At 39.4% G+C, this 22,454-nt stretch overlaps 2 protein-coding genes across 4 annotated transcripts; both read right to left on the bottom strand.

Moving 5' to 3' along the window:
- Nucleotides 1–112: 112 nt before the first annotated feature.
- ints8 (integrator complex subunit 8) lies at nucleotides 113–11,274 on the bottom strand. Of its 2 annotated transcripts, none has more exons than XM_028597494.1 (28): nucleotides 11,102–11,274; nucleotides 10,109–10,247; nucleotides 9,307–9,481; nucleotides 8,811–8,951; nucleotides 8,632–8,703; nucleotides 8,384–8,435; nucleotides 7,964–8,143; nucleotides 7,616–7,723; nucleotides 7,330–7,482; nucleotides 7,032–7,132; nucleotides 6,703–6,844; nucleotides 6,110–6,180; nucleotides 5,708–5,883; nucleotides 5,433–5,563; nucleotides 5,165–5,275; nucleotides 4,729–4,933; nucleotides 4,254–4,375; nucleotides 3,468–3,652; nucleotides 3,286–3,319; nucleotides 3,119–3,178; nucleotides 2,784–2,845; nucleotides 2,573–2,691; nucleotides 2,362–2,465; nucleotides 1,419–1,469; nucleotides 1,137–1,210; nucleotides 989–1,053; nucleotides 824–867; nucleotides 113–323 (listed from the first exon to the last, which is right to left on the bottom strand). In XM_028597494.1, exons 2-28 carry the CDS (start codon nucleotides 10,239–10,241, stop codon nucleotides 207–209), a joined length of 2,988 nt encoding a protein of 995 aa, XP_028453295.1. In that variant the 5' UTR covers nucleotides 10,242–10,247; nucleotides 11,102–11,274; the 3' UTR covers nucleotides 113–206. The 2 variants fall into 2 exon arrangements, with proteins under 2 accessions (XP_028453295.1, XP_028453294.1); XM_028597493.1 differs by having other exon boundaries at nucleotides 11,204–11,273.
- Nucleotides 11,275–13,140: 1,866 nt separating this feature from the next.
- LOC114567915 (probable C-mannosyltransferase DPY19L4) lies at nucleotides 13,141–22,032 on the bottom strand. Of its 2 annotated transcripts, XM_028597172.1 has the most exons (19): nucleotides 21,630–22,032; nucleotides 21,287–21,463; nucleotides 20,758–20,882; nucleotides 20,571–20,661; nucleotides 20,295–20,416; nucleotides 19,182–19,327; nucleotides 18,800–18,923; nucleotides 18,565–18,699; nucleotides 17,755–17,886; nucleotides 17,401–17,502; nucleotides 17,222–17,295; nucleotides 16,931–17,089; nucleotides 16,110–16,229; nucleotides 15,869–15,989; nucleotides 15,610–15,666; nucleotides 15,434–15,516; nucleotides 15,216–15,348; nucleotides 14,602–14,760; nucleotides 13,141–14,106 (listed from the first exon to the last, which is right to left on the bottom strand). In XM_028597172.1, the coding sequence occupies exons 1-19, from the start codon at nucleotides 21,718–21,720 to the stop codon at nucleotides 13,942–13,944; spliced, it is 2,316 nt and encodes a 771-aa protein (XP_028452973.1). In that variant the 5' UTR covers nucleotides 21,721–22,032; the 3' UTR covers nucleotides 13,141–13,941. The 2 variants fall into 2 exon arrangements, with proteins under 2 accessions (XP_028452973.1, XP_028452975.1); XM_028597174.1 differs by lacking the exons at nucleotides 17,755–17,886; nucleotides 18,565–18,699.
- Between the last annotated feature and the right edge of the window lie 422 nt (nucleotides 22,033–22,454).

The raw sequence follows: 22,454 nt of genomic DNA, 5'->3' as shown, positions 1-22,454 counted from the left end.
CAGCGAGATGTGCCATGTTGTTGTAAACCAGCCATTGTTTGTGTAACTCAGGACTATGGATAGTCAATGCTTTATTTTTTTAAATGATCAATTTCAAATGATTACAAGTGTAAAAATGAGCAACTGTATTTATTTTAGAAGTTTATTTTTTACCATAAAATATACATTCCCACCCAACTAAAGTCTAACTGTGGTTCACATGTTTTCTAGAAATACAGTTTGGCCATCGCCTGGAGGAATCTCTTCTTCCTCTTCTGTGCAGCTAGCTGCAGCACTTCCTCTGGGTTACTGGTGTTCAACTCAGTCTGTCCGATCGCTTTTATCTGGAAAAACAACAAGAGTTAAACTACTGCAGCCTCTTAAGCATAGACTTGGAGATATGTAGGTTATAATTTGATTGAGGAAAAAAGAAAAAAAATCACTTTCAACATTGTAAAAAGACTAGTTATGAAACTGCTGTTAATGTCAAACTCATTGTTCAACCACATTTGGCCCTTTTTAAGCTTGCTATGTTTAAGGTCACCAAATTAATTCTCACTGGGCTACTATAATGTCACCGATGAGTGAACACTAAACCTTTTGTGGAGGAATTTCAAAGAAAACAAAGGATTGAATGTTTCTAGAAGAGCTGAGAACAAAAAAAAAGACTATCTGAAAAAAGCTTTTTCAAACACTTGTAAGGTCATGAAAAATTGCCATTTTGATTGTCAAAATGACAGCGACAAGACTTACTATATACACATTTAACATGATAGATGTAACCTTTTTAATTTTAGAGGTAGAATAGCAGTTTGTTTTATCGTGGTGCAAGAACAGGTTTTACCGCTATTTGTCTCTTCTCAGTCTCGCCCCGTTTGTGGTGAATATCTGAAAGTACGGTCAAGGAAGAACAAAATGTTATTTGCATAGCTTGTTTTTGCAAAATTATAACTGTATGATATAAGCTAGTTCTCTCAAGGTCTGGATTTGCCCTAAAAATAAAGGATACGTGTGAGGTATTCCAGGATGGTGACGTCCCAGATGTAGTCATAGAATGAGTCCATGGCATCGTGACTGGTGATGAAAGAAGATAAAAGAGATGTTGAGAATAGTGCTGTTGGTCTGTCTGTTGGCTGTCAGGTCATGTCGTACCGTACCTGTTCTGTTCTTGAAGAGCTTTAAATGCCGTCATGTAGTCCACCTCTCGAAGAAACTGACAGAGAACAGCAACCTAATAAGAATGAAAGAGAAACTAGTTGAACACAGAAAAATCGTGAAATTTGCGGATTCTGTTAAAAATGTACTGCAGCATGTCAAAACAAACATTTAACATTACACTGAAACCATTTCACCATCAGGACATTGAGACAGCATTGTGATGAGCACTTGCAATTAAAAAAAAGAAAGAAAGAAAAGGGCAACTGCATTGACCCTCTGACCTGAGTGTGGCAGTTCATCATTGAACAGCACTTGATCATCCTCTTCAGGACCTGCAAACACCAGTCAGTGTTATTAGTCTATATCCATGAGGTTCCACTTCCAGGATTGTTCTCGTTCTGCCGGAAATTCTGCCGGATGTCCCTCTTTTGTCCGTCACCTTCCGCTTTGTTTGTGTTGTAATTCTAAACTCCGGTGGATTTCTGAGGACTACGGTTAACTGCTCCTGAGATCTCTGCAGGGTAAATCCAGACAGCTAGCTAGACTATCTGTCCAATCTGAGTTTTCTGTTGCACGACTAAAACAACCTTTGGACGTACACATGTTCCACCAAATCAAGTTCCTTCCTAGCTGCTAGAATGGCACGCCCTCATACTCTGCTTCTGACTGGCTAGTAGTCCTTACCTAGCTACTGCACATGTGCAACTCCCAACAAAGATGGAACAGAAGTGAGATGCCTCACTCTGTAGCTAAAACAGAGAGCTCAACACACAGGGTGAAAAGAGGAGCTGCAGCAATGTGTAGTACAATAAAATGATAGTGTTTTTTGAAAATTAAACCATGTAATCCTATTCTGGTACAACCTCTAAATACAATTATGAAGCTGAAAATGAGCATAATATGAGCACTTTAAAGAAATGCCAATAAACCAGGGCAGGTTTTTCTCCCATCCCGAACTGCTGTGTGGACTAGCCAGACCCTCCTCCGCGGCGCAGTGGAGAAAGGTCTGGCAATGAGTTACATACATACATTATTGTAATTTGCTTATAGAATATTTAGCATGTTATTATTCAACTGTAGAAAGTCATTTTAAATCAATCTGGATTTGATTAAAAAGAAAATATATAATCGTCAGTAAGACAAAATGTAAATTTTTTTTTATATTTCTTGACTTTGTTTGTAGTCATCTAGTTTGTAGTTTTGCGAGTAACCTGTGTGATCTACCTGGTCGGAGTAGACGTCAGGGGGAACAGCTTTGGTGAAGAAGTCCGAGCACACAGCTCCGGCCTGGAGGTAAAGGTTCAGTGCAGCCGAGTATTGATTGGTCACTGTAAACCGTGAGACAAACAAGAATGCTTCAGTCACTGCGATAAGGGTAACACGGTTAATACTTTCCCTGAATTGTTGTCGCCAACTTAGCAGTTTAGTTTCTCACCAAAGTAGATATCTGCCTGCGTGATGAGCCACGACTGGTTATTAGGATTCAGGGTGAGGGCATAGGACACCAGCTCTTTGACCGTCACAGCCACCGCTTCCACGTCTACTGCCTGTATGCTGGTCGACACACACACAAACATCATTGTCAGATTTAGTGGCTTGGTTTGAGACATCTTAAACATTTCATTAAGCAATAAAAAGGTTCTTACTTTGGAAGAGTAGATGGCCAGATGGAGAGGTGTTCTGCTGTCACTTCATTTACAATATCATCCTAAGAGAAAACAGATGGTTACCCATCAGAGATACAGATAGTTGACTGTGATAAGCACGGCAGAGACTGTGTCCAGACTGAAACTGCAACAAAACCTACCATTGTACTATGGTTTTTGTACACTTACTGCAACATTAAAGCCATTTTTTTCATGTTAGCCAGCTGTTTATTTCCCCTTGTTTTACGGTTAGATAATCCTACTACCACACAACCTACGTGAGACTCTACAGTGTGGAAAATTCAATAATCTAATAGCTCAAATTAGACACATACCCGCACTATGCTGTGGAGCCTCACAAACAGTGAGATAAGGGTTGTCAGCACCAGCGGCTCCTGTGAGACATAAGATGAAACGCGTTACCTTTGCATTAATAGCACCTCAATTAATGTAAATTTAATGTATTCACAGAGGGTTGAAGTTTAGTTTATTGAATACTTACTCTAATTTTCTTGATGAAAGTGATGAATTTGCTCCTAAATGGGTTAGACAATGAAAATACAACAGAATGAGCATGACTCTTCCACCTGTGTGTGCTTATATACAGCGTATAATTGTGCGGTGATGCTTTTGCGCTGCATTATTCTAAAATCTCAGGTGGTAGTAGGCATGTTTGCAGCGTACCGGTGCAGGATGCCCATGGAGGACTCTCTCTGTTTGATGAGGCCCACTCTGCCGTCGTGATTCCTCTTGTGCTGGATGGACACGCTGCAGATCTGAACCACCACATCCCACAGCTCCTTGGCTGTGCGCCGACACTCTTTAGGACCTGGGAGCTCTTTGCACGTTGAAGCCAGGAGCTGACCCAGCTATCAGGAGGAAAGAGAGGGGACTTTAACAAGCGAAAACCACAGCAGTCCTGGCCGTTCAAACCATCCAAGAGCCAGTGAAGGGTTCATCATTACAAAGTCTTTCTTTCCAAAAGGTAAGAAATATTTCTAATTGAATTCTGGAAATTTGTATAAAACAATGCACAATACTTCAACAATTATAGAATATTTCTATTGCAGTGGTACAGGCATTTAATAACACTTTGAGCTTGTTTATCTATATTAAACATATGGCTTAAACCTGCAGTAAATGTTTTCTTTGGGCACTTTGGGGCAGCAAGAGAAGCTGTATGCACAACATAGACATGGTATCACCTTATATAAAGTTGTTGTGCATTTAGCACACATGGAGCAAGATTATTATCAATATGGAGCCTTGTTTATGTCCACCTGACAATGTTTTCAGGGTAACCAATAGCAATAAAATAGCACTAGATAGACAATAGACACTATTTTATTACCTACATAAATGTCATGGTCTTCTTGGAACAGTGTACTGTAAGAGACAATGAGAACATCTGTGTACAGTAACTGCTAAAATGAGGCAGAAATGGGCTTGAGCGTTGAACAGACTTTTTACCTTGATGTATGGGTTGTTCATGACCAGAGATGGTGGCACCTGCAGAGTCAGGTAATCATTCTCCCTCCAGTTCAACATGAAAGCGACACACTCCTTTCCTACCACCTGACGCAGAGGCAGATCTAAAGACAAAGACCCATCATTTAGCGATTTAGTGTTTTAGGTTGGCGAGAGAAGCATTACAATTTTAGAAACAGCTTTGCTTTGTACAGTCTATCATACAAACAATATTATGGCTAGAGCAGGTGTGGGTTTTTTTTTTTTGTTGTCTAAAATGTCCAAACTTTATAAAGGATCCCCTATTCCCCTGCAGTATTAATCAATAGTGAGCAAGTTGTGATGCTACTCACATAAATAGGGTCTTAATATTGTAGTGCATCCAGAATGTCTTACATGTTTCTTTTGCCAGAAAACTTAAAAACAAATTACAGGCTTAAGCCCAGGTAACAACTCCACAGTGTTTCCATCCACTCACCGTGAATCCTCATCTCCAGGTATCCTCTGACCCTGCTGACCAGGTCGGAGGGCGGCCGCTCCTTGCTGCCCTCTGCCGCCATTGTCTCGTGTGCACGGACTTCCAGCAGCAGCATCTCGTTCAGCATCACCTGCCTCAGCTTCGGGGAGAACTCGGTAACAAGCTCCAGGCAGGCTGAGAAAAGCTGCCGTGCATGGGCAAAGTCCTGAGACGAGAGGAAAACATGATCCAAATATTTAACATCTCTACTTTTAACAGATTGTTACTGCTTGGAACGGTTATTGTCATAAATTGGATGTAATTGGATAAATTGGATGTATATCAGCCCACTGTTCCTCAAGACAGCTCAAATATTCTTCACCGATCGCTGCTTAATTAGGCCAGTTTATTTTTTACAGATAAGTTACATTTCTGAGCATTGATCCTGTATGCAGACCTTTATTGATATGCAGTGGAGTCCTTTGGCCATGAGGATATAAACCAGGTCCTTTGTCAGGTTGTCTTTTATGCCGAGGATCACGTTTATGTAGTCCGGAGGAACTTCCCACTGAACACACAAAGAGAAAGTGGCATTTCCATTACTTCAGTGTGTATTTCATCATATCTGAAAAATGAATATTACATTTTCCGCAATAAGTAAAGTTCATCTTACATTTGGGCAATTCGTGAATCATGGTGTTTACTACTCTTAATTGACCTCTGACCTTACTGTTGACCCTCCAGAAGGGCCGTTCGGCCATGCCGTGGAGTTCCACGAGGATCTGTCTGATCCTGCGTGGCTCCAGTAAAAGGATGAGCTGCTGCTCCAGCTGCCCAATGTTCACACTCGCTGATGCTGAAATGCATGAAGTCACAAACTTAAAGAGACTGACACATACCACTGAGAGCTTCCTTGTCAATAACCAGCAGATTGATGGACAACAGATGGATACATTGGATGTCGCTGAACAGTATGGGCAAGAAAATCTCAGTGGGGTACCTGGAATGTCATAGAAGGAAGGCAGAGGCTTGGCGCTGAGGTTGATCGTGGTTGATCTCTTCCTCAGCTGCTCTACCAGGACCTTCCTCTCCTCCTCCTTCAACAGCTCCATGAAGAGCTTATGAGAGGACACCACAAAAAGCAGAGACAGCTCTTCCAAGGTTTCACACAGAGTCCTGCAAGATAAGAAAGGCCTCATTTAAAAGATGATTAAATGATTAGAGTAACAGTTTTATGTCAAATCAGTGCCGTTTAAGAGGTCATGCAGAATGTGAAGAAGATACTGCATTGTACCCAGCTGTATGTTCTGCTATTTCTTTGGACTAAATAAAAGGTTTTATTGTCACTTTAGCTAGTACATCGGTGCATAATAAAGGTGACTCAGCCTCTGCTCTTACTCACTTCATGAAAGTACCCATGTTTCTTCTTGATGTCTCAGACTGACGGCCCTTTTCCAGCGAAAGTGTGCATACCTGCAGGACAAAGAATACTGGATTCAAATGAGCAGCAGCTTTCAATTTTAACCATCATGAGAATAATTCAGGTCAGTCCCAGATACACGTTGAACTCCACCAACCTCAGCCCACCCCTCGAGAAAATAATTTCCTAAAAGTTAGTTTTTATTATGGAAATACAATTTCTAAATTCAATAGATAAAGTTCAATAACAATCCTGACACCTGTACATTTTCATACAACTCCCACAAACCTCTTTCCTTAATCGGAAGGCTCGATGCTTCATTGCCACCAGTTGGGATATTGGATTGTACAACATATGCACATTATTTAAGGTAATTTGAACTTTATCTAACAGTTGATATCAGAGAATAAAGAAACGGTGGATGGCTGCATTAGTTACAACAAGTCAGATTTAAATCTGAGACATACTTTGAGTTTTCTTTGAGTTTTAAGCTCTAGGATGTCCCAAGCATTCATTACTCCTGCAAAAATCTTCAATCACACAATTATTTGGGACATAAGAACGTGAGAAATTACCTCTAAAATGAAGTCCACCATCTTTTTACTGGGTTTGAGGAGGAGCTGCTGGAAACGCACACTGAGGACTTCTCCTTCCAAAGCATCTCGGACGGCGTTGCAAACACACAGCTTGTAGCAAACCTCATCTAAGGTCGATTCCCTGCAGAGTGTTAAGAAATAAGTCATGGGCTAGATGGTTTGTAGATATGCAGAATGACTGACTGCACTATAAAGTAAATAAATACAATGGAAGCAGTACCTGGTTTAAATACATATTATATATCTATAGGCTTTGTCACACTGCAAACGGTTGTTTGAATTACTTTTGGATTGAATTGTGGTCTCACCCTTGTTGCACTTTGTACAGGAACTCCCTGAGAACAGACCGTCTGAAGTTGTTTGGCAAACTGCGGCTCACGTTGTCTTTGATAAAGGCTTCGATGACAGCCTGTTAGAGAGAGGAATACACAATATAAAGTACTACGAATGATTTACAGTGCTAAATACCTTCATTCAGTTATACATCTTTTCTGGCATGTCTCATTATCTTCAGTTTCAATTGGAGCATTACTATAGGTAGTTCCAGGTGTATTTTTTACAAAAACAAATCTTTGGCTTTAAAGTTACTGCAGCGTCTGCACTGACCTGGTAGTTGCGCGCCCTGATCAGGCTGTTGATCTGGTTGTAGGGTGTGTTCTGGGAGTCTGACGGGTCACAGTCTTCAGTCAAAGCTTTACAGGCGTTCCAGTAGCCAGCCAGACGTTTCTCATCCAGGTGAACATGAACAGTTGAGTCCAGCTAAAAAATAAACGTCTCATAAATATAAGAAATGACTGAGATCCACAAATTCTGCTGGTGGTAAACTGCAGCCATTACAGGACTAAAAGAAGACACATTTGGACATGGTAAAGTGATAACCAAGTAAATCTACCTTTGTTAACAGTTCCTTTGTTTGTCTGAAGTGATCCCGGGCGTTCTCGTAGGCTGTTTGGTCCGTGCAGCCTTGCTGGAAGAAAATCCCTCCCAAGTCATAATGCACCTGAAACACCAAATACAAAACATTAGGCCAGTTTTAGATTCAGCACACTAGAAATGTAATTACATTTTGACTGAAATTACACTTTGGACATTTGTTTCCCCATTTTTTGTTTTGTTTTACAAATCCTATTTGTTCTGCTGCACACACTCTCCAATTGCTCCCTGAACTAATCAATAGTTGATATAATTGTATGTATTTGGATGAATTGTACTCTGAGACAACACTGTGCTATCCACTAACCTGACAGTGCAGCTCATCGGCACTGATGCGAAGCCCTGCGGTCGAGGACTCTGTCTCTCCATTGGCAGCAGCATCAGCAGCCAGCAGATCCAGAGTCCTCAGGGTGTGAACGTAGAAGTCTTTCTTCAGCTGCAGAGCTCCTTCCAGGACGCTGATGGAGTCCGTTGCCTGCTCTTTCAGCTGAGTGCATAATAAAGAACATTGCATTTAACCTACTAGACAATTTCTTAAATAGTGGACAGGGACAAAACAGGGATTACTGGAAAAGGTGATATAACGATATGTTGTTCATCCAAACCTTTACAAAATCAAAATGATCAGGCATACCGAAATGTGGATAACATGTTTATTTATATCAGCAATAGTCCGAAGAAGTATATTTCATGACAACAATCTCAAAGATGTCCATTGAGTACTCACCACAGTAAGGATGTTGTCAGTCATCTCTTTCTCTTGCTGCACAATACTTAACCTACGAGAGGCCACAAGATAACTCACTCACTATCGTCTTGATGCCATTCAAACTGAGCACTTAAAAGCTATATTCTTATTTTTTAAACTGGACCTGGATGTTTTAGATAAGCATGGGAAGAGTATTTGTTCTGTAAACAACTTTAGCTGATCCCAAATCAGAGAGTGGTAACAGGAAAGGAAGGAACAGCATTTACATGTTCATCTGGTGAGGTCCTGGTTTGGTCTGTTTCTCTGGAAAGCTGCTCAGCACGATGGTTCTGATGGCCCTTTGAAAGACACAAGATTATTTGTGATTAATGAAATAATTTGAATGGCCGACCACAGTGGACGAGCCAGGCTCTCTTACTACTTCAGTTTGTGGATCTTCACTCACCAGCGGTTGTATATGATGACAGCCATGGCTGTGGTCGGAGGCAGAGTGGACAGGTCCAGGTCCACATGTTTCACCCCTGGTGGCACTTTGCTCACACACAGGAGTTCATTCAGTAACATATTTAATACTGGAATGGTCAAACTGGCAGGGAAGAAGGATAAATAATTACATGATGCAAACATCTGTATGATTTGTTACAACAATTATTAGAGACATGTAAGACATGCTGAGACTGAGTCTGTCTTTCTGTTAAGGTAATTAGGCAGTTACCCTACCAAAATGTTGAAATATCACAACACAGAAAGCCAAAGGTATTATTGGGTGAAAACCTGCAACCTCAAATTTCAGACATTTAACTAAACTGATTGCATTGACTCTGAAACCCTTTTATGCCCTCCAAATTGACTTAGTGAACAGGGTTTTACAAAAAAAAACAACATGAAAAGTCACACTGACTTCCTCCGCATTATAAGTTTAAAGCGCCTTACACACTTACCCTTTCTCAAGAGCATCCAGATCCCACTTCATGTGGGCAGCTACTTTTAGTGCCAGCAGCTTCAGGGTGCGGTTCCTGCGGTTGTCTGGTGGAGGCTGCACTTGATTCTGCTCGTTCACGGAGGGCTTGGATGCCTGCTCCAGGAACTGGATGATAAGCTGCACTGGCGTCGGGTCTGTGGAAACACACACGCAATTAATGGTTAATTATTTTTTATGGTGGACCCACTTTTCATTCACTTGCCTCATAAGCATCCATCAAAATATATAGCCTACTGTTATGATTTTGACAGTCAACAATATTTTGTATATAAAACTTTCTAGATGCACAACAAATATCACAGTATGGTTCAGTGCAATTTCTTTTAATGGACAATTATAATGCAAAACACAAGGATACTTGTTATTTCCATGAACTTGACACAAAAGCAGAGTGAAATAATTTATACATTTTATCTTATAAATGTACTAGAATCATAAGAAAAGGAGAAGGGATACAACAACAAAATGTTAATGCAATAACCAAACACAAGGCATGACATATAGATATATTCATTTTAAATACATTGCAGTGTCATGAGTGAATACATTTTAAACCATGTTAAACTCACTGAGATAAAAGGGAATAAGTTGCATCGCAGTTGATACCGACCAGATGTTTATTTAAGGAGAATCAGTATTAACTGAGCTATCCTTGGAATTTTGTTCACTCTAATTATGAAATTGGTTTATTATATAAAGAAATAATTACAAATCTACCACAAGCCAGAGTATAATAGACATAATAGTAATGCTGAGCTGACCTGGGTATGACTTCTGCAGGTGGTTCTCCAGCAGGCTGCCATCCAGGAGGAACTCAAACCAGGAGGTCTGAAGAGGCGTGCTAGGCCGGCTGCTGGTCACAGCAGCCACCCGGTCCACCGTCTCCACACTCATCCTCCCCTGGTGAACAGTGACAAAGATTTGAAAATGCGTTTATCTTTTAAGGCATCATAGTGACCTACGGTGAGAGGTGTGATACATTGTTTGAAATTAAGTGTCCTGGAACATGAATGCATATCATTAACACACCAGATCAGTTTACTCATCGGGGGTAGCACTATTAAGCCTCTGAAAACCGCTGTATTAATTGTCAACTGTAATTTCGTCTGAGGCTCTCTAGAGGAGCTTTGTCAACATAAATATTTCTCAGACTTGACAAAACCTGCGCTTTTCTCCTACTATGTTCATTGTGACACTTATGCATGTAAATACCAAGGGAAATGAAAATCTACTTGGCGATAAACCTGATTCTGATTATTTTCTGTAACTTTACATATATTTTTATTATTAGGAGTATTAAAAGTGGTTACAGAAGCACATTAAGTAAACAAGTACACTTACGCTATTCTACGTACTTACTATACATCCATGGCTACGTAGCTATGAACTTCACTTAAGTTATATGAAAGCAAAGTTTGTAAAAAAAAAAAAAAGATAGATGAGCAATGATAGTTTACTGTATACATTCTCTGTGGTGGCCAGAAAAGGTTTAATCTGATTAACGTGTAGTCCCGAGAGGGCGGGGTTTTTAAAAACTTGTCCACAAAGAGGGTTGGGACCGTTCTCTTAATACATCTATGGTTGGGACATTACTGAACCAAGGCGGCTCGAGGCTGCCAGTGTATTAAAATCAAGCGCACCTCTTTCACCTATTCTCTGTTGTTTGCGGAGCTAACGTTGTTTTGAGCTAATATTCTCGCTAACTAGCAAAACTCTACAGTCCGGGCCGGACACCGAGAGACTGGTTATCTTACCTTAAAAGGACAAATGAACAAATAGAATATATATGCTAAATATACACAAAAAAATCTCAAAATTAAAAGCTGGAACAGCTACACAGACTGCTTCTTTCTCACATAATTCATTCTGCGCTTCGACATCTCGCCGGTGTATTTCCGGTTCCGGTTGCGCTTCGTCGCCATGGCCAGGGACACACTGCGCAATGTTTGCGCATATTTACCTTCTTATATACTGTCTATATTTATCTTCTTATATACTGTCTATGATATTTATCTTCTTATATACTGTCGCAATGTTTGCGCATATTTACTGTCTATGATATTTATCTTCATATATACTGTCTATGATATCTATCTTCTTATATACTGTCTATGATATTTATCTTCTTATATACTGTCTATGATATTTATCTTCTTATATACTGTCTATGATATTTATCTTCTTATATACTGTCTATGATATGTATCTTCTTATATACTGTCTATGATATTTATCTTCATATATACTGTCTATGATATTTATCTTCATATATACTGTCTATGATATCTATCTTCTTATATACTGTCTATGATATTTATCATATGGAGAGGGAGGTTATGCTCTGAGTCTGTTTTGTGCGCGTTAACCAACATTAAGGTCCCTATTTTGGAAGCCAATATTATTATTTATAATCCACTTTATTTATCAGCTTTAGTCACTTTGCATATTAAGATTATTAATACAAAATATAAATTAATAAATTATGATATATTATTACAGGTTAAAATAGCCAGCAGTGTACAGAGTAATTAAAATGAGCCCAAACTTTTACCAGCTGCAACATAGTATATTTTGGTGCTGACATTTTTGTACTTTTACTCAAGTAAGAGTATGAATACATGACTTTTACTTGTAAGCGAGTGCTTGTACATGGTAGTATTGCTACTTTTACATAAATAAAAGGCCTGAGTACTCTTAAGTCACTTAAAAGTATGTTTTACACTTGTGCACAAGATTAAAAAAATCATCAAGGACTCATTAGTAAATTAAAAAAGGAAAGTGGATATTAAAATAGGGATAGGGAAATGGCTATTTTAATATAATAAAAATGCTCCAAATTAAAGAATAACTGGAAGTTTGAATGGACCTGCCATTCCACACGGGTGTTTTCACTTAGTCTGACTAATGGACCTTTTTGACAGCAGTTTTTTTTTGACTTGTCGTAGTAGGAAAAGCACAGCTGAAATTGATAATCTTAACGATGGCTCAATTCCATCAAGTGTCCCAGTAAGCTATTTCAGTGAGTCAGCATGCACAATACCAGGGCCTCTCCTAAGTGGAATGCAGCCATCAGTAATGGTTTTTGATACACCTGTGCTTTTCCTACTATGACATGTCAACATGTCTGCCGTAAAAAAGGTCTATTACACCTCTGCTCAGATTGAGGTTAAGTGGAGCTGGTAGGAATAACAAGAGGTTACCATATAGTAGTTAATAATGATAGAGTTTGGCATTTCCCACCCCAAAAGTCCCAGGAAGACCTTTGAAAGAAAGAAAAAAAAATCATCTCTGCATGTGAGTGTGCAGGACCTTTATAGTTAAGATGGCAGAGGAAAACGGATCCTAAGCTCATGACCAAAACGCTCAAAATAAAAATTCAAGTGGATCTTTGTATTGGAATTTGGAAAAATCACAACAAATGCAAAAGTAAAATTACCTCATATTTATAAAGTTGTCTTTCCTTTATTAACTCCCATTTGCATTTTAAATATCTGACCTTAAAATGACATTTGAAGTTTAAGAATGATAACATTTCTCAACAAAAAAGTGGCAAAATACTGTAGAGACAAGCTTTGTATTGATCAACTGACACACATATATTTTCAATTCAATACAACCTAACATTCACTACATGGCCTTTTACAGAGGGACAGTTATTGGTGAGACGTTCATGACAGCACCAGAAGGAAATTGCCACCAAATACTTACAGGTAAGAACCAGGGAAGGGGAAACGGTCAGTCTCAGACATAACTAAAGCTGTGATCTATAAAGAGATGTCAGTCTGTTGCTACATCTCACAATAAGGCATCCAGATGAAGAGAATGATGAAAACAAAGCCATAGAAATGAGGAACATCAGAACCAGCCTCCACTACCCTTTAAGGCTAAAAGAAAGATCATGGATGTTGTTTCTATCGTCCTGGGTTGTTCAATCAATATTTGGATATAAAACAGAGTGGCTCCATAACAAAACCAAGTTTGAAATGGGACAAGCAGAGCACATACGACACATTAAAACCCAACAGTCTCTGCACAAACATTTTTTTTTTCACATCTGATTATTACTTGTCATTGATCTTCCAATGTCTCAAGTGTGCTACTGAGCTTCAAATATATTTACTAGCTGATGATATACACCAGAAACTATATTAATTACTCTTAACTGAGGTGGGTGTTTTATTTAACAGCAGATTTCTCCTCACCTTTTTTTTTTTTTTTTAACTACTTTCCTTTTGCAGAGCCTAAATACATCTCAGCAACCACAGCTGCTCTTGGCTTCTGTACAAAGTAAACACACTGACCACACATTTCAAACTCTCCCTTCATTAAATACATTACAGTAACGCATGGCTTATAAAACAACATACAGTGGTTATTATGGCATATTTCAACTTCAACAGGGCCATTTTATTTAATCAAACAATGTGTAGGCCAAAATCATGTGCTCAGTTGATACCAGTTCACCATCTACACCAGGATGTGGAAGGTACCAGTAATTAGACCTTTTTTCTGAGCGCACACACTGATGTGAAACAGTGGAGAAGGGCAGAGCCAGGCTCAGTGAAGTCTGCCAGGGAGGCGGGAGCTGCTGCTGTCAGTACTGAAAGGAGATAACAGTGTTCACTTTGTACACGTGGTACGAGCGGTTCCAGAAAACTCGAGTGAAGTAGTTTGTGTAGGGCGAGTAGTTCATCTTTATCTCATGGCAGAATCTTCCGTGCTTTGAGAAAGAGTAAATCTCTCCTTTGTCATGAATGACCTGGATAAGACAAGAGGATATGGAACGTGGAATGAGAATAACAATTGTTCAACACTTTTCTTAATAACACAATACTTTCCATGATTAAGGGCCACTTTTGTAAAGCACTTTCAGAAAACACACACTTTATTCACAATAAATCCCTCATTGTAATTACCCATATGTAGATGAGAAGATTGATACCACTCTCAGGTCTAAACAATAAATGTGAAGCTACAGCTAGTAGCTGTTCTGCTGCTTAGCTTAGCACAAAGACTAGAAACAGCTAGCCTGGCTGCGTCAGCCAATGCTTTCATGTGTCTGTATGAATCAGCAAGATCTGCTTTATGGTGGTGGGCTGCACAGTATTCCGTTAACACTTGGTATGATGGAAAATCATTTAAAACCTACTTGGATGAAATCATGATTTTCACCTCATGGCAACAACATGCACCATTTTAAACACATTAGTAGACCTATAGATAGGAATATGTAGTTTGTGGTGTGTAAACTCACATGTCCATTGGAAATGTCGAGAAGGTCTTTGATCCTACATCCTTTATTAAGACTAAGCTCGTTGCAAATCGAGTCCTCGATGATCACATAGTTTGTCTTTTGAGAGGTCAGAATCTTGTAGATGTCCTCTGCGGATCTCATTGCATACACCTGGTAAGTCTAAAAGACAAAAAAGGAGATTAATTAAAAAAAAAAAAAAAATATATATATATATATATATATATATATATATATATATATATATATATATATATATATATATATATATATATATATATAGCCGGTTAAACTCATCTGTGATAAGGAAAATTGAAATGTATATTTTGTCTTTTTTGGGCATTTTATGCCTTTACTGGGCAGTGTAGAGAAGACAAATGAGGGGTGAGAGATGAAGAACATGCAACAACAAAATTTTTAAGGCCCACTATAACATAAATTACACATTACTATAATAGATTCTGGAGGACATTTAAAATGAATTTAATCGGTTCCACAAATTACTGCTTTATAACCCAAGGACTTGAGCTATTTAGCTTTGTTTAAAACTGACAGAAGTTGTGTTTTTCAATTGTTTGAAAATTATTTTGTTGTAATAAATCTTTCATCTCACTCACATCTTCAGTCCTCCTCAGCAGGTTGATGTCTGAGTAAAGCGGTAGACTGGTCACAGCTGAACCTGAACACAACTTCACGGTTCCCAACAGCTGAGGGCTGCCTGCAAAGACAGCCGCCACTGGAGCCTGTGACCTGGAACACAAGAAGAAGATCTTAGATACCACAATAAAGACTTTATAGATATATTTATATAATACAGGACGATCTGATGACTCACTTGATCCAGCTGATCAGCTCTACCGTATCTGGATTGTAAAACTCCGGCACGTCTGACAACTCTGCTAAGACACGAGGGCAGTACTGCACAACAAGAGAGCAGGGTAGGAAGATATTATGCGTATTTAAATGTCTGATATAAAGAGCTTCGAAAGTTAAAAGAGCTGATAATCTCACCTCTCTCCACAAACTGAAACCAATGATAGTAGGAACCGCTGTGCTCAGGATCAGAGACTGGAGAGGAAAAGCAACAATTAATACCTTAAGCAAGATTACTTTAGGAGGTAGCAACATAATTCAGCAAGTAAGATATTAATCCAGTTTAAATTGTCATTTTAGGTTAATTTAACAGGAGGAAATGTTTGTCTGAAGTCATGTACTTTTTATAACTGAAAGAGCCCAATGCTGTTAAAAGTGAATATCAGAGGCCACTCACCAGTACTACAGGGTGGATGGATTTCAGTTTGAGCCACTTAAACACAGTCATCCAGAGGTCTGGAGAACACACACCGAACGCCGTAAACATGCAGACGTATGGGGTCCACAAATATTTCATCCTGCATGAAAAAAAGAACACAATCAATGTCTTTTGTGTCTTAACAATTTAACAATGCGTTATTTAAAAACATGTTAGAAAATCCAAATATTAAAACACACTTTTACACCGATGAACGTACCCATCAAACAGCAGAGTCAGGCCTCCAAAAAGCAACGTGTGAAAAACATGATAGATGACCTCTGGCTGCTCTCCTATTCGTCCATCTTCAAGTCTGATGTTGGTTTTCATTGGCTGGCCACTGCATAACAGTGAAAGTGGAACCATGATACATATTGACTTTTTTTTTCTTCCAGAAGCATTGCTGCACGGACTCTACGTTACCGTTAGCTCGTAGCTGGATTAAACACAGTGGTTAAAATGCTGACAGCTTACGTTAAGCAGTATAAAGTGTGACTGTATTGCCCTGTAGAGGATTCCAACACCGGGACGTAACAGTCTGACCGCAGCTGCCGTTGTCGGAAAAAACAACACAGACGGTGTGTTTACTTGAAACTCGCCAGCCTTGTGGTGCGTTTTAAGTTATCGTAAAATACCCTTTTCCCATCTGTTGCTTGTTTTTGTCGTTGTGAAATAAGTCATTGTTATAAGTTATTGTTATTACATTATTAATCAATGATTTAATTTTGACCATATGGCCTTTGCAATAAACAAGCTGTTCTTTAATGTTGCCAACTGTCGTTTTGTGCTCCTTTTTTTTAGATTTTATATTATATATACACATATATTTTGGTTCAGGCACTGGTACCGTTTTAAAAGTATCGTTTTAGCACTGGTATCAGAAAAAACCCAAACGATACCCAACTCTAATGTTGTCTTGCACCTCAAAGAGAATTCCTTTACAACCAAACTTCAAGCTGTGGTCACCAGCTCTGTCAAATATAACTTTAGAAAGGCGCCCAAGAGTTATGGCATGCATTGTGTTTGGCACAAGTCTCTAACCTGAGTCTTCTGTAAATGGTCTGCAGGGTGGACAGCAGGCAAACAGTGAGCACCAGTAAGTAGAAGGGAAGGACTGAGGTCTGCGTCAGTCGTAGAAATAAGTCCTGACTGGGTGTCTGAAAACTCTCTTGGCACAGGAGGAAGTTGGTGATGAAGTCTCTGACATAGTAGGAAAGAAAACATTGAAATTAGATTACACAGACAGAAAATAGCATACTGACTAATATGGATGCTGTTCGAAACCAGCCTGCACTCTAACAACTAAGTTTGAATGCAACAGCTGTAACTCACGTTGTTGTGTTCAGCCCAAATTTTACTTCAAGGAATTTCAAAATGAAGTCATTCTCACTTACAGGTATAAGTTTCTGTAAATGAAAAACAGTAATGATTACCCAACAACTTAAAACCACAAACGAATGCTCTTGACTTGAAATGGATCAATGGAGACCCAACCCATCTTGTGGTTTTACCTTGACTAAATAACTGAAGGTGATCGCTGTGGTAAAGACTAGGTGGAAATGTAGAAAGAGCTTCATCACTCTGGCAACAAGAGGTCCCTTCTTCATCTTTTGCTGCAAGAGAAATACAGAAAACAGCATTGAGATGGTGTTACTCTACGTTAAAACACTGAAGGTTGTCCATATTTAATGATGAAATACAGTAAAAAATAGAAAATCCTCACATTTGAGAAGGTGAAACCAGGAAATGTTAAATTATTTTACTGGATAAATTAGTTAAATGATTAATCAGTTATGCAAGTTAAAACAAACGCCAGTAGTACGTAATTTGACTGAGCTCTGATGTGAGTGAGCAGCTAACTCTACCTGGAAGTACCGCGCAAGCACTGAGCCAATCAGGAGGCCGAGCAGAGGCGAGCTGAGCAGGGCCGGGTTCTGAAACTGGCACAAGTAGACTGGGAACAAAGAGCTGAGGTACACCTTGTGAATGTCAGCCATCTTAACATACCAGATGGAGGGATGACGGAAAAGGAGAGACAGCGAGAGAGAGAAGAGAAAGAAAGGAAAAAGCATAATGTCTTTGAAGACTTGTGGGCACAAAGATAGATCTAAAGATACATTTTTGGAATACAAATTTGTTCTTGAAGAATATTTAAGATAGATATATATACACATAACTAACTAAGGTTTAGGTTTAATTCATGTTTAGGAGGCATACTGTAAATGCATCAATCAGAAACTCAAATGAGATAATTTCCTCCGTACACAAAACTTGTTGCTCCTAACTAGATCAAGCCCAAAAGACTATACATTTTTCCAGTAAATCATAAAACTACAACAGCTAATTTCCGTCATTAGTTCAGTGGTTAAAGGAGTAGTTCGACATTTTAGGAAATATGTTTATTTGCTTTCTTGCCAAGAGGCAGATAAGAAGATCAATACCACTGTAATGTCTGTCCGTTAAATATTAAGCTACACGCAGCAGCCAGTTAGCTTAGCATTAAAACAGTGGCAAACAGTTAGCTAGAACTGACTGAAGGTAAAAGAATCTGCCTATTAGCACCTCTAAAGCTACTAGGCTTAACACGTTATATCTTGTTTAACATAAAATAAAAATGACAAATTTTGGGTTTAGGTTCAGGACTATTTCTTGATCAGGTGCTGTGACCTCCTTACCTTACGTGGTGGCACCAGGTCAAAAGAATCAAGAAAGAAAAGACAGAGGGCTTGGATGAAGAGCACATAGTGGCTGTGTTCCCAGACTAGGAGGAAGGTGAAGGTGGTGGCACTCATGGTAAGATAGCAAAACATCTACAGAGAAATACAGGGTTTTTTCAGCATGTTTAAAGGTAGTGTTCCACCTAACTTGGATATAGTAGCTTTTTTTGTACTGGTTTCATAAGAGGCTCACCTCAGTGGCAGAGCTGATGTTATTACTCAGGAATCCAGTCAAAGCTGCAACCTGGCAAGAGAAGTAAGGCAGAGCCCAGTTGTCCCGCAGAGGAATGGCAAAGTCCACTTTTGTTGTATCTGGTCTGAGGAAGAAATGACCCACAGAACAGTTGTAAAGGGGAGAAAACGAATGAAACTGGGATCTAAGAGAGAATGGTATTATTATGCTTCACCACTGAGATTTTATTTGTCCTAACAGCACCCTAAGTGTCCCATTTTCAAGTGTGTTTTGTCATCAGAAGGTAGGAGCAACAGGGAGAACGTTACCATGCTGATCTACTTTGATAGAAGGGAAAAAAATGGAGGCATTCAGAGAAACCAAGTAGTAGAATTCTTCTCACCTGTTAATCACGTACCAGGCCACAGCCAACATGCCGGCCACCCAGGTGCCGCTCATCACCCAGCTACACACAAACAGGGCAGTGACATAGACCGCCTGGAGCCCGAAAACAGCTCCAACGTAGAAGTAGATTGGCTCAACAAAATCCTGAAGGTAGAGACAGAAACAAAGGTTTTATCAAATTATCACATTCATCACCTTATTATAAAGTTATTATTATTAAGCAAGAGCATTGAAAAAATCTGCATACCATTTTGTATTTAATTGGCTGTATACTATGTCAAAGCCAGAAATCCAATGTCAAACAGAGTGCTAAAATGAGTCGGTGCACTAATTGATATAACTTACTATCCGACGAAATAAGTGACCGGTCCATGTTGTTGTTTGGTGCTGGGCCCACTGGCATTCAGTCTTGCTATTGTAACCATTACCAGGTAATGCAATGCAAAAGTTTATCTTCTCTCCAATTTTGCTGGCTCAATGAATTGACTGATTTATTGCATTAAAAAGGTGACTAGCCCTCTGCACTGGCAGCAGATGAGACCCTTAACTACATGGAGAATGATAGTTGTTTTCTGAATTTATAATGTTAATTCAGAGCTTTCCGGTGAGATTATTTTATCTAGTAAAATGACGTGCCAGTCAGCTCCATTTATGTTGCCACTGAGTAGACTGAGAAAACAAATATAAACCAGAGAGGCACTTCGGAGGCATTTCACATGCTAAACTACTGAATCTGAAGAGATACATATGCAAACTTCAAATATGCAAAATTAACTGACCTGGTCAAACCGATACAAACCAGCTAAAGTTTAACTGGTCTTGCTATGCAACAAATTTCAGACTGAAAGGCCTTCAGGCGTATGACAGGAATATTCTTACTATTTCCAATCGGTCTGCCAGTGTTTATTTGCTTTGAGACAGGGGATTGTACTGGTTTAGTAGCTTTGTTTGGAATATACAAATCCACCTATCGTTGCATATTACCATAAAAAAAAAAAAAAATTGACACAAATGTAATGTAGCATGGTCGAAACAGACAATGTCTTAATTACACTTTATTTAAAACATAAATCAGAAGCTGATCAAACTGCAAAAAAAAAAAAAATCTCACCTGGCTGTCTGTAACTCTGTAAATGTAGCTTGTGATGAGCTCTGGATACAGAGACAAACGCTCCACTGCATTAATGGTCTGACCTGAAACAGTCCAGTTATCCAGTGTCAGCTCATAAAACCCTGGAAAACACAAACCACATAAAAAACGCAGTTGATTGACAAAGAGAGAGTGTGACATTCATAGCCCTTTAATTCAAGTTAGTGTCCTTTTTGATGCTGTATTCAGATGAATATTTGAATTTTCTTTCATGAGAAGCAGAAAGGATACAAGCACCTCTTTCAAAGGAGGGTACTGTCAGCATGTGCTTGTAGTAGTAATAGTAGACCCCACTGCCTCCCTGGAAGGTGATTTCACGCTCTAGCTCCTGAGACACATGGAAGTGAACTTTAGAATTGATATGTTTATGGCAGTGAAGTGGAAATGTAATGGAAGCAGACTTGTGAAAAACAGAACCACCCACCTGTCTAGTGGAAAACCAGAACTTCCTGTCATGATACGCAGACAGATACGCAGCATAAAGGATGCCGCAGGCACCTGCTGCAAGAAATCCGAAGAACACCCTCACCAGGCGCTGCAAAAAAACAGCTGAAAAGCAGAAATAGGAATAATCAATCCTTAGATAGTTTTATCCTTTAACTATCCTGCCAAACCATCATCAAGGGTTTATTGAGTCACTGGAGAATCTAGTCTGTTTCTTTTTTAAGATGGATTCTGTATTAATGGTTTGAACTGCTCACACAGTGCTGGACTCTATGGGTTAATAAGAAACCACTATAAACAAAGTACCGTCTTCTGATGTTTCTATATATGCTCCTGTTGATTATGTGGCTTAGTAAATATTATAGGATTTAAGTTACACAGCCCTTCAAAAGGATCATCAGCCAAGCATTGGGAGAAAGAATAACCGTAGTTTGATACTGCTTTATAAAGTCGACATTGAGCAGTGATAAAACTATACAGACACATCAGTAAACAGAACACAAACTTACAGGCAGAAGAGCTTTTGGATCTTTTGACCGCCGACTTGGGTGTTTTTGATTCCTCCTCTTTATGTTGCGCATCTTTTTCTTTAACTTCACCCTCATCTTTCTGCGGTTTGTCTCCTCCATCGCCACCAATGGACACACTCCCCTCATCCTCCTCTGTGCTCACCGGCTCTTTGGCATCTGGTCAGGTGTAACAACAGTAGGACAGCGGCTTAACAGATACTAAGCGTTGTGACAAAGTGTGTTTCTGCAGAAAAGTTAACTGAAGTTACCGGATGTTTTTGCACAGGAAGTTAACCGGTGTTCAGTTAACAAACTGCTAGCTAAGTTAACCAAGTAAACCTACCTGTGGTCTGCACCTCAGGCTCAGTCTGGCCCCCGTCCTCTTCTGTAGCTCCCTCCGAAGTGTCTGTTTTTCGACATCTTAACTCGGTCATGACGAGATAAAATTAATCCGAGAGGAGTCGTCTGATGTGTAGAGACAGCAGCATGCTAACAAGCGGTTAGCTAGCTAACGTCAACCTAAGAGCCCACAATTAAATATTTCGCTTTGAGGCAAACTAGGCAGGTGACAAGCCGAACCACAACCTTCGCTTTTTTTAGATAAACTTTTCTTATATGTAGTTGTAAACCAGCAGTCACACAGTTGCAGTGTTTGTGATGTTAACTGTGTGGATGACTGAATTTAGCGCTGCCGCTGTGGTACTTGGCTGGCGGAATTGGGTTTCTTAGGACGGCGAAGGAATGCCCCGCCCTACTCGGCTTCTGATTGGCCATAGGTATATATATATATATATACAGTGTATATATCTATGCTGATTGGCTAGTAGTCCTTATCTTCGTTGGTTGGATTGTTTAGGTTCAGCAAAGAATTTGGGGTTTATTTTTTTAAAGAATTTGGGGTTTAGGCATCAGGAGTGAGATTGATTAGGGTAACCAGGGTAAGCCAATCAGAGGCAGAGTAGGGCGGGACATTCCTTCACCAGCCTAGGAAATCCTACTGTCTGAGGGTTCTGAATAAATGGACAAAAAGAAAACTGTCTATGAGGAAATAGCAGACAAAGGGGAAGATGCAGACAGAGAAGCAGCGAAAGAGTCATGTTCAATTTCCTCTTGGGTTTGTTTTATGCAAATATAACATAAATGTTCCATTAATTTAGACGTGTGTCTC

Source organism: Perca flavescens, chromosome 14 (genome assembly GCF_004354835.1).
Source record: "Perca flavescens isolate YP-PL-M2 chromosome 14, PFLA_1.0, whole genome shotgun sequence".
Lineage (NCBI taxonomy): Eukaryota > Metazoa > Chordata > Actinopteri > Perciformes > Percidae > Perca > Perca flavescens.
Note: the sequence above shows the minus strand (reverse complement) of the source record. Positions and strands in the feature narration are given on the sequence as shown.